Consider the following 12,298-nt stretch of genomic DNA (forward strand, 5'->3'; position numbering starts at 1 on the left):
CGGAAACTTGATACCCGCTCAAAACTGAGCTTACGCACAAAGGGGTAGTATTGTGTTACTTCTGAAAAACTTGCTCTTTTCCGAGAAAACTTGGCATGGACACTTTTTTTTTTTTTTTTTTTTTTTTTAAACTTTTCCTCCATTAAATTTGTACGTATTTCTTCCACACCACACTACTACATTCCTATGACCCTTTTCTCATCACTTTAGAATTTTTGAAAATTCAATCATTTCAACTTCCTCTGCTGAAAATCAATAGTCCCCTGCCTATACCACAAACGCGGTAAAAACAGTTCCTCTTCCGTGAGTTTCACCGAGCGGCCCGTTTATTTCAGAGATTTTTTTCCCGCCCTGACCGACGACCGAGTTCGTTCAAGTTCAGGAGAAGCGGCTGCAGAACCGAGAAAGAAACACGTTTAATAAGCGAAAAATAGTTTTCCCTCGTACTGTGACGTCACCTGGCCTGGAATTTAAAACGATTCGTCTCGGTCGTTCTTGGACGGACTTGCTGCGGAAGTGGCTTCGGCTTCAGCGCGGTTTCCGCCGCGATCCAAAGACGAGGGCCACCGTGGTAAATCGCCGGTGGGAGAATCGGCGCTGTTGAACTAAGCGACCTCACTTTGACCTCGCGTGTCTCTATCGGCGTTAAAGAGTTCATCTGTTTTCTTGTTACGCCTCGTCGTACGACTCATCTGGCGCGCAGCCTGTTCGGTTGCCGTTTGGCCCCATCGCAGCTACGCCGGTCGTAGCGTTTCGTTGTTTCGTAACCATGGCTACCGAGGGCCCGTCTGCAGAACGGCTTCAAAGCGAGTCCCGCTCCGGCCCCCCCGTCGCAAGACATTATCGGGGCTTTATGTGTCCGGGAACACCCGTCCGCCCTCGCGACGCGGAGCGCTCGGACGGACTCGATCTCGCCTCAAACGCCGATGGGACACGTATCTGGCTTCCGGGGCCTCGAACCCCTCCGCTTGTGATGTATTCCGAGTTTCTTGGCGCTCTTCGCCGTCGCCGAGCGGGCCTGCGGGGGGCGTGACGAGGGTGCGAGCGAGTCGGGCGGCAGAGATTGATTTTCACGGCTCCGCTCGCTGCTTACGGACGAGCTTTCTTGGACGCGCCCGCATCGAGCTCTTATAAGGAGTTGGCCGGACACTTGGCCGGACACCACGCGGCACGGCCCTATCCTTGGCCTTTATAAAAGCTATTTTTAAATGTCATTTTTTTTCAAAACTCCCGATGCGAAAATAATCATTTCCCTTTTACGCTCGACTCGTCCGCGGTCGTGACCACTTCTATAAGGTTTAAAACGTATGTCGGTGCTTTCGACGCTTTGGCGACCCGGTAAAAAGGGAGACGTTACAACGAAGCGCCTGGATGTCGCGCGTTTCTTCCCGTCTCTCTCCCATCGTGTCCACGCGTACACGCCACACACGCGTGTAGGCCAGCGTGGCCTAGTAGGGTAGCTGTGACATCACAGCGGGATTCCCTCTCCCGCCACGGCCCGCTGAATCGCTCGTACGTACGGTGCGGTCGCCGCCGGGGGATTGTCAGCGCGTACCGCGTTACGCTGCAAATACCGCAGTAAAGAGCGGCGACTGCGGGATCAGGGTTTGAAAAGGAGACAAAGAGCGACCGCGCGCGGTCTGACGGAGAGGAGCTCCAGGTCGGAGCGGCTGTAACGCGCGGCGGAGGACGCGACGCCAACGAAGGCCACGGAGACGTCCTCGGGGGGACGTCTCCGTGGCCTCCGCCGAACTCGACGCGGCCTCGATACGCGGCCCATATTAGTCGACGCATCGCATTAAAGCGCGGCCCGCGTCTCGGTGTCGAGTTCGCTTCATTCCAAGACTCGCGCGTCTATTTTTGAACGAGTGTAAGGCGACACTCCGTCGCTCCTCCTGTCCTTCTGCCGCCGTCCCGCGTCTCGCTCTCTTTTGCGGGCGAGTCCCACGCCGTGGCTATAGTTAGCGCGTCCGGGCCGGTATATAAGCCCCTGGGGAGCCGCGTTTCGCACGTCAGTCACATCAGTGTGCGGCTCACGCGGCTTCTCTTCTTGACCGACCAAACGTGACACACGGCGTCTCGAGATGGTGAGTAACGCCACTCCTCCCTGCGCTCGTGCGAGTCAACCCTCCTCGAGGATCTCTGGTCGCTGGGGATGCATCCAAGGCTCAGGCAAACACACAGTTTTGCTTTAGCGCAGATGAATAAAGAGCGTGAACGACGTTTCCTCGCAGAAGAAAGAAGAATAAATGGGAAGGAGCGTTTCCTTTTAGGGAGGCGCGGTGGGTCGGGCCGGGTCTTGCTCTCCGGTGGGTCCGCGGTTCGAGTCCCGCTTGGGCTGCCTTGAGACGTACCGGCGTCCCGTCCCGGGTGCGTCCCCCCCCCCCTCCGGCCTCACGCCCCGTGTTGCCGGGTTAGGCTCCGGTTCCCCGCGACCCCGTACGGGACGAGCGGTTCAGAAAGTGTGCGTGCGCCTTTCCTTTCATTCCCATTTTATTCTTCGACGAAGGCCCATCCGGACGGATTTAGACGCTATAGGCCTTAAACGGCCTCGTTCATCGCACTTAGTGCCAGTGTGGGAATTTCGGCAAAATCTAAACTTGGTCGCCCAATCAGGTATCATTTAGGTCATTATTCGCTATACAGGAGCCAATTAACCACTTTTTCCAGGTTCCTGGGTTAATAAATAAATGTAACAATGAAAAAATGAATGGGTGCGGCCCACGAACCAGAGTACAGCGCCGCGCTTTTCTTTTGAAACAACCAGGTGCCGGTTCACGCGGACACGTGAATGTCGACAAAAAAACCCCGAATCGCCGTCAACGTGTGGAACGCTGAGACGCGGAGGCGAAGACGCGAGGAATTTGAATCCGTACGCTTTTCCTCGGACAAACCGAGCGGAAACCACGAGGGCGGCGTGCTCCGTAAACGCGATACCGTAACGAGATTTTCCGTCTCCGAACGCATGAAACCACCGATCGGCAACGAGCGTCGCGGCTGTAAATCAGAGCTGTGCTCATATGTACGTCTATGTGATGTGCGGCCTTTTTTATACTACAAATGCTGCACTATAATGACAAATAAATTAATTAAAGTATTTTTTTAAATTCTATGGATAATATTGATTATTAATAAGGTTATTAAATGTTCCATCATTCACGCTCTTGCCGGCTGCTGCATCGCGCAGCTCCGGCAGGTGTGTCTCTCGGGTCTCCGTCTCCACCTTTGCGCCTCGTGTCGTCATTTAGGGGAGTGGATTTTCCCCACGACTAACTGGCGTGTGTCGCTCGTGTCACTTGTGTCACGTGTGTCGTGTGTCTCCACCCCCCAGGCACCCAAGAAGGCCAAGAGGAGGCAGCATACAGAGGGCGGCTCCTCCAACGTCTTCTCCATGTTTGAGCAGAGCCAGATTCAGGAGTACAAAGAGGTGAGCCGCTTGGGTGCAGGTTCGATTCCGTTCGGTCTGCGTGGAGTTTTGCGTGTGTTGCTCTCCTCCAGGTGCTCTGGTTTCCTCCCAAAGTCCAAAGACGTGCACTTCAGGTGAACTGGAAACTCTAAATCGCCCTTAATGTGTGTGTGCGCGCGTGTGGGTGGCTGCCCTGCAATGGACTGCTGTCCCGTTCTGGGTGTCCCATCTATGTGCCCAGGGATAGGCTCCGGACCACCACGACTCTGACAAGTGGTCATGGAAAGTGAGTATTTAGCTGACACGTTTCTCCGAAATGATATACAATGTTAAGCTACTTATCCTGGTTTACCCACGATTTTTACTGCATCAGTTCAGAGTAAGTACCTCGCTCAGCGGTACAACAGCAAGGGGTGGGATTGGAACCTGCGCCCTTCGGATGCAAGGTAGCAGCTCGAACCACCACGCCACCTGCTGTGTAACCACGAAGAAGGCCTAATCATATTGAGTTGCAGCGACGTTACCCCTCCATTACCGCGGTAAATGAAAATCTTTTCAACCGCGGTAAAAGAACATTTCCCTGCACTGTTGCACCGCACATTCTCACTTGCTACATTCATCGAATTAGCCCACATGGCAAAAATCTGTCACCCTCTCAGCGTGGAGTACAGGGGTGCCCACCAGCTGCCTAAGGGTTTCCGCTCGGACTCCTCTTGCCCCCTTAGCGGCGATGATGACTCTCGGTCATCGTGACTCCCTCCTCCCGCCCCCTTCCGACACTTGAGATCTTCATCGCGGCCCCACGGTGCTGGAAATGTCTCGCGGGGCGGGAAGGACACGCGCCACACGCCTCAGGGAGAGAGAAGGAGGAGGAGAGGAGAGGCGGAGACGCCACCGTCCAGGCTGTAGGTCAGGGTCGGCGAGCGGCGGGTCTCACGGCATCTGTGAAACTGCACCCACGGGGGGGTTGGGTTGCCGTTGAGGTTACGGAAGGGGAGAAACACAAGGAAGGGGGAGGAGTGCGTGCAGGACGGGGACAAGGAGCGAAAGCGATATCGGCTCCTTAAATGTCCCCCAGGGAATGTCTGACGGGGCAGCGGAGAACCTGCTATCCCTGCCCACACACAGCCGCACACCAGCTGCCTTTTAAGTTCAAGACTCGACACTCGTCTTATATTTCATGGCCGAGAAAGAAGTGCAACAGCGGGGGGGGGCGTTAATGGGAAACGGATGAGTTTAACGTATCTCAAACTGCTATTTCTACATTATGGCTACGTTTGCATTATGTTACGTTGCTCCATTTAGGAGACACTTTTCTCCGCAGTGACTCCAACGAGCTCTATGTAGTGTTATCAGCTGCTAGATACACTACTTACAATGGGTCACTCATCCATACATCAGTGGAACACACACACTCTCTGTCACTCACACACACACCATGGGTGAACCTCAACAGCATGTCTTTGGCGTGTGGGAGGAAACCAGAGCACCTGAAGGAAACCCACAGAGACACGGGGAGAACATGCAACCTCCACAGTGGGACATTAAAATGGGTGCACTGAAACCCCATGCTTGTGTGTATAATACCTCAGGGAACATACACACGTCTCCTACGGAGGTACAGCTAATATGTTCTATTATAGCAATACTCTTTTTTTATTTTTTTTTAACGACTGGACCTTTTCGTGTTCTTAAATAGGAAGTGTCCTCTCTTGTCTCGCTGGTGTTTCTTTCCTGTCCAACGGTTCCAATACCTCCTGGAGATTGTGTGGCGTGTCAAATCCGTGACTTTTGTTGTACGTGATGAACCATCGGTGAGCGTCATTAACCGTCCGCAACCTTCTCCGTCAGGCCTTCACAATCATTGACCAGAACAGAGATGGTATCATCAGCAAGGACGACTTGAGGGATGTGCTGGCCTCACTGGGTAACTGTCTTTCAAACCCGTTTTCATCAAGGACGCCGGTCATGTTCAACGACAGCGAAGGGTTATGTACCGTTTCTCTGCTGCCCTTCAGGTCAACTGAATGTGAAGAATGAGGAGCTGGAGGCCATGATCAAGGAAGCCAGTGGCCCCATCAACTTCACTGTGTTCCTCAACATGTTTGGCGAGAAGCTGAAGGGTGAGATTGACCTTTTCCTTCTGCTTCTGTCCTCCAGTCCATTCCGCTCCACTTGCTCGCTCCCCCAAAGTCAACCGCTTCAAAGACACTTTCCTACGCCGACTTCGACGGTCACCGTCTTCCGTACCCATTTGTGCTCAAAACTCTTCCGCTTCCTTTCTGCCAGGTGCCGATCCTGAGGACGTCATCGTTTCTGCATTCAAGGTTCTGGACCCCGAGGGTACTGGCACCATCAAGAAGGCATTGTACGTACAGCACAGCTACACCAACTTGAACATGGAGATGGGATCCAAATCGGTTCATTCTGCGCTTCGTTACAACCGTACAGTAGCATAAAATAACTACATGTACTACATTACAAGAAGCTATTTGTCATTCTTGTAAATGGGAGTAATAATAATAATAATAATAATAACGTGCTCCCAGCTCATCCATGAACCCAAAACCAACTGTCCCAAAAATCACTAGAACACTAAAACACCTACAGTACTGTGCAAAAGTTTTACGCGCTTGGTTGGGGAAAAAAGAAGTAACGTGAGAATACTTCCAAAATTGATGCTCTTAATTAATAAACTTCCTACAAAGCTTAGTAACTATCCATCATCAACAACCGCTTGCCTCGAGCGGGGTTGCAGCAGGTCTGGGGTTCGAGTCCCGCTTGCGTGTCCCCTCCGGCCTAACGCCCCGTGTTGCCGGGTTAGGCTCCGGCTCCCCGCGAGCCCGCGATTGCCACTAACGCAGAAGACATTAAATAACCGTCTAAAAGAAATATTTTTGTGAAAATCTAAGTGACCGAGACTTTTGCACAGCACCGTATATAACTATCAACCCATGATCTCAGCTAAAACATGTATATTTACATTTATTCTTACCGACAGGGACAGCTGGTAGCGTAGTGAGTTGCACCGCTGCCTTTGGCCCCAAAGGTTGGAGGTTTAAATCTGCACCTCCGGTTGTAGTACCCTTAAGAGAGATATTTACCCTATATTACTCCAGTAAAGTTACCTGGCTATGAATGGGTAAATAACTGTAGATAGATTAACATTGTGGGTTGCTTTGGAGAAAAGTGTCAGATAAATGAATAAATGTATTCATTTAGCAGACACGTCTCATCAAGGTGACTTACATCTCAGAAAACAATACGGAAGTTCATCACACCTGTTCCCTTTGCTCTCCTGCTTCCAACTTGTGCTCAGAAAACCTGGAGCAATTTTCTGGAGTTACTGCTCTGGCGTAATTCCCACCCTTGTTTTTAATCGATCAGTTTTGTACGGGATGAGCAATGGACCGAACAGAGATCCACTGAAATTTATTGTGAACAACTTTCTAAAACTGCGCACCGATGCGCAAAATGCTCATACGTCCCAGAAAAACCATCAGCCAAACTTTTCCTGCCGTTAGCTCTGCTGCTGCTACAAACAACAATCAGTTCGAGTAAATAGTGACCTAATGTGATTGACAGACCCTCCTGTGGAATTTCATACACTTCCCATAATACCCCCTCTCTTCAAGTGCCACCCTCACACCCCCAACACATCCACTGATGGAACGATCTGGATGCAGACACATCATCCACAGTACGCGACTTGAATTTTTTTAGACGCTTCGGATAAATTTCGTCATGCAGATTTGTTTTGTTGCGTAAATCAAAAATTGGGTACGAGAAGATATACCACAATTTTGGCTAAAGAGTTCATAAATCCAGGGACACTTGGATGTTTAACACGATGAGTAATGTGAATAATTAAGAGCTCGCTCTCTTTCTTACCAGCCTTGAGGAGCTCCTGACCACTCAGTGCGACAGGTTCTCCGCTGAGGAGGTAAGACTCACACCGTCCCATCAGCCGGCATTCTCTCTGTACGTCACCAACTCAAACGGTGCCGTTTATATTCCCGGTTTCCTTCCTCGCTCAGATGAAGAACCTGTGGGCTGCTTTCCCCCCTGATGTGGCTGGCAACGTTGACTACAAGAACATCTGCTACGTCATCACACACGGAGAGTCGAAGGAGGAGTAAAGGGAAAAAACACAAAGCTGAAACACAGAATCGATCCCTCGCTCCTCCCCAACACCATCCTCCCTTTCTTCCTCCATCCGCCCCCCTCCGCGAGATGCTCCGACACTCCCACGTTCCCTTTTGTACATAATGACCGGCCACCTCTACTGAGCCATCGAGTTGAGTGGGCTATGAGAACATTTTTTGTGAGCGTCAATGGGCTACTGGACACATATCAACAACAACAATAATGATAGTAACAATAATAAAAGGTCCTACGCATCCATCTCTTGTTCTCTCTCCACTTTCTCCTCCTCTTTCCATCTCTCTTTCCCTTTCTGTCGGTACATCCAGGGTGTGAACTGTTCTTCAGCCGTCCTCGGCGCAGCGGCCGCGGATGTTAAGTCCACGTTGACGTGCGTTTCGGGCTCGAAAGCAAGGAGCTGAGCCGTTACGGCCGTAAAAAAAAACCGTTTGCCACTTTTGATTTTGAAGGGATCCGTTCGGCCCTCCTTACCCACCTCCAAAGGGTTCGGAAGCGCAGAGAGGGATTTTATTCTATAATAGAAGGTGTTCCTCCCTCCTTCGCACTTTTTTTCCGACTCATTTTGGGCGGGAGGAGGGGGGGGTGGAAAGAGTGGGAGAAAATGTACTTTGAGAGAAGGAAAAAGGGGGTCTCCTTAAAGTGACGGCTGCCCTTCGGAGAGGAAGAAAGAGCAGAGAAAGGGAGGAAGAGAACGAGGGACGAAAGAAACATAGCGTCTTCGTTCCCTTTTCCTCTTCCTCCCCCGCCTCCCTTCCGTGTCCCCCTTCGTTCACCTGTCCGTCTCCCCGGCTTCCATCAGTCGTTGTCAGAAAAGCTCTGTACCGAGAGAAGGCAAATAAAGACAACATATTTCATACCTCTGTGTCCATATCCGTGTCAGTGGGCTGGGGATCTACGCGTCCCGCACGGGGCCACGTTCCATTACGCCTATTCCCGTATTCCTGTATTCATTTAGTCGAGTTACTCATGCTGATTTTGTTCATTTTCTTCCCCACGTGGGAATTGACATCTCCTGGGGAGAAAGATGAACACGGATGGTTAATGACGGTTAATGACGGTTACGACAACGTAGGGGGCGCCGCCCCAGGTTCACTCAGCCGCATTGCGTGCGAGTCTCAAGTCAGTGAACACCAAATCCACTAGCGCTATAAAAGGAGTGAAAAACAAACATCTATTTTTGGATCCTTGATAAGCTCTTTACTGTGTTTACCTGGGGGGGGGAGGGGCACAGTGGGTTTGGCCGGGTCCCGCTCTCCGGCGGATCTGGGGTTCGAGTCCTGCTTGGGGTGCATGGTGATAGACCGGCGCCCCGTCCAGGGTGTGTCCCTTCCCCTTCCGGTCCTGCGCCCTGTGTTGCTAGGCTCCGGCTGACTGTGACCCCGCTCGAGACAAGCGGTTTCAGCCAGTGTGTGTGTGTGTGTGTGTGTGTGTGTGTGTGTGTGTGTGTGTGTGTGTGTGTGTGTGTGTGTGTGTGTGTATATATACAGTATATGGTGATCGTCTCAAGTGCAGAGTGGAGATCTATATATATATATATATATATATACAGTCATGTGAAAAAGAAAGTACACCCTCTTTGAATTCTATGGTTTTACGTATCAGGACATAATAAAAAAATCATCTGGCCCTTAGCAGGTCTTAATCAGGTAAAGACAACCTCAGATGAACAACAAACCATGACATATTTCACCGTGCCATGATTTATTTAACAAAAACAGAGCCAAAATGGAGAAGCCATGTGTGAAAAACTAAGTACACCTTTACTGCTTCCATAGGAATTAAGAGGGTAAGTAGCAGGCAGGTGGTGCTAATCAAACGCCACTGATTAATTGATCATCAGCAAGTTTTGGCAGTTTTCTGGTCTGGAGCATTCAGGTGTGCGGTAACACAATGCCAAGGATGAACGACATCAGCAATGATCTTAGAGAAGCAACTGTTGCTGCCAATCAATCTGGGAACGGTTATAAGATCATCTCCAGACCATTTAAAATCCATCATTCTACAGTGGGAAAGATCCAAGACAGTTGCCAATCTTCCCAGGAGTGGACGTCCCAGCAAATTCGCCCCAAGGCCAGACCGTGCAACGCTCAGAGAAATTGCAAAAAACCGAAAAGTTACATCTCAGACTCTACAGGCTTCAGTCAGCATGTTAAATGTTGAAGTTCATGACAGTACAATTAGACAAAGACTGAACAAGTATGGTTTGTTGGGAAGGGTTGCCAGGAGGAAGCCTCTTCGCTCTCAAAAGAACACGGCTTAGGTTTGCAAAGTTGCATCTGAACAAACCACAAGACTTCTGGAACAATGTCCTTCGGACAGACGAGACCAAAGTGGAGACGTTTGGCCATAATGCACAGTGCCACATTTGGGGGGAAACAAACACAGCAGCCAGCTGTCCATCTATCTGTCAAGCACAGCGGTGGAGGGGTGATGATTTGGGCTTGTTTTACGGTCACGGGACCCGGGCGCCTTGCAGTCATTGAGTCGACCATGAGCTCCTCTGTATTCCGAAGTATTCCGGAGTCAAACGCGAGGCCGTCTGTCCAACAGCCGAAGCTTGGCCGACATTGGGTCACGCAACAGGACGATGATCCCGAGAACACCAGCAAATCTACAACAGAATGGCCGACGAAGAAAAGAATCAAGGTGTTGCAACGGCCCGGTCAAAAGTCCAGACCTCAACCCGGTTGAAACGCTGTGGCGGGACCTTAAGAGAGCTGTGCATAAACAAATGTCCGCAAACCTCAATGAACCGAAGCAACGTTGTAAAGAAGAGCGGGTCAAAATTCCTCCACAACGATGCGAGAGACCGATAAAGTCGCACAGACAACGATTACTTCAAGTTATCGCTGCTCAAGGTGGTTCTACAAGCTCTTGAATCATAGGGTGCACTTAGTTTTTCACACATGGCTTCTCCATTTCGGCTTTATTTTTGTTAAATAAATCATGACACGGTGAAATATGTCATGGGTTTTTCTTCATCTGAGGTTGTATTTACCTGATTAAGACCTGCTCAGGACCAGATTTTTTTTTATTATGTCTTGATACTTAAAACCATAGAATTCAAAGAGGGTGTACTTTCTTTTTCACATGACTGTATATATTATATTTATATATATGTATCCACTCTGCAGAGAGAGGGAGAGAGATTATTACCCTTTCTGTCTGTATTTGGACTCTGCATTAATATGTCTGCCGACATTTACATCCACAGACAGGTTTGTGAGATACAATAATTTATCTGGAATTCCCATTAAAAATACACTTTTCCACTGGGAATAATGGCTATAAACAGAAAACAGTGAGATCCTCACGTCAAGTCATTCCAGACGCCGAGTACAGATGTGCCACAATCCGGGAAATGAGCGAAATTGTTAATTGATGACTTCTGTTCATGCTCATAGCCCAAGCTTGTACATTATATTTATTCTTTTAGCTGACGCTACCCAGCCTAATAAGCGACATATTCTCAAAAAAAGGAAAATGGCACTGAACAATAAACTAAAACATCAGCTCTTCAAGCAATAAACACTATATAAAATGAACTGTTCACGCAAATGTTATGTCTCATTAGAAAGAGTGAATGTTTGTTTATTGTAAAATAATAAACTTAATAGAGTGAAAAAACTAAGAAGAACATAGAAAAGTCCTGGTGTTTAGAAAAAAGAGGAACGCTATGAAAACGTTCTGATTTCGATGTGTCCACGCTGACCAAACATCCTGTGTCAGCGGAGCGCAAACCCACAACCTGGAGCAACCTTCATTACATCGGGGTTCACGTCTCGCGCGTCGCGGCACATCTCGACTTTTGCCGCAGGAGCGAATTGCCGAGCTCCCAGATTTCAGAAGTCGGCACCGCCTCCATCTTCGACGTGTGCAGCGTGACCCTTCCGGCTATTTGCGTGCAATAGAGACGGCCGGCGTCGGCGTCGGCCTCGGCGTCTCCTTTATCGCAATAAAGCGAAGCGCGGCCTGCGCTCGCCGTCGTGCCTCTATGCAGCGTCTAGTTCGCTTCATGTGAACACAAAAGACACTGAATGACACAAACACGTTTCCAGCCTGAGCATTTTTTTCTGGGCACAAATTTACATTTATCTGACACTCTTCTCCAAAGTGACTCAGAAGGTTGTTTCACTTACGGTTATTCACCCATTTATACACATGAGTAATTTTACTGGAGCAATTTAGGGAACAAACTCGCTTTGCTCGAGACTTTCACGTCCGCAGCTATGTCTCCTTCTCTCAATGTAATGCATAAATTGTACTTTTTACCGAGATGTACGTCGCTTTGGACAAAAACGTCTGCTAAATGAATACGTAAGTACTTTACGCAAGGGTACTACAGCCGGAGGTGAGATTTGAACCTGTGGGTCCAAAGGGAACAGCACTCACCACTACGCTACCAGCTGCCCCACACTGTATTTAACTTGCCATCACATTTACTTATTTAGCAGATGCTTTTCTCCAAAGCAACTTCCAATGAACTCTATGTGGTGTTACCAGCCCACACACCTTATTCACCACGGTGACTTACACTGCTAGATACACTACTTACACTGGGTCACTCATCCATACATCAGCAGAACACACACACACACACTATGTGTGAACCTGAACAGCATGTCTTTGGACTGTGGGAGGAAACCAGAGCACCTGCAGAACATGCAAACTTCACACAGACTGAGAGGGGATCGAACCCACATCCTCTCGCACCACCCAGGGGCTGGG

The 12,298-nt window shown here is 49.6% G+C and overlaps 1 protein-coding gene across 1 annotated transcript; it reads left to right on the plus strand.

The window, feature by feature from the left end:
- The first annotated feature begins 1,990 nt into the window (after positions 1–1,990).
- On the plus strand, positions 1,991–8,426 carry mylpfb (myosin light chain, phosphorylatable, fast skeletal muscle b). Its single transcript, XM_018728293.2, has 7 exons — positions 1,991–2,087; positions 3,332–3,427; positions 5,258–5,333; positions 5,425–5,529; positions 5,696–5,774; positions 7,301–7,349; positions 7,444–8,426. The coding sequence occupies exons 1-7, from the start codon at positions 2,085–2,087 to the stop codon at positions 7,543–7,545; spliced, it is 510 nt and encodes a 169-aa protein (XP_018583809.1). The 5' UTR covers positions 1,991–2,084; the 3' UTR covers positions 7,546–8,426.
- The last annotated feature ends 3,872 nt before the right edge of the window (positions 8,427–12,298 follow it).

The sequence above is a fragment of the Scleropages formosus genome, chromosome 20 (genome assembly GCF_900964775.1).
Source record: "Scleropages formosus chromosome 20, fSclFor1.1, whole genome shotgun sequence".
Classification (NCBI taxonomy): Eukaryota; Metazoa; Chordata; class Actinopteri; order Osteoglossiformes; family Osteoglossidae; genus Scleropages; species Scleropages formosus.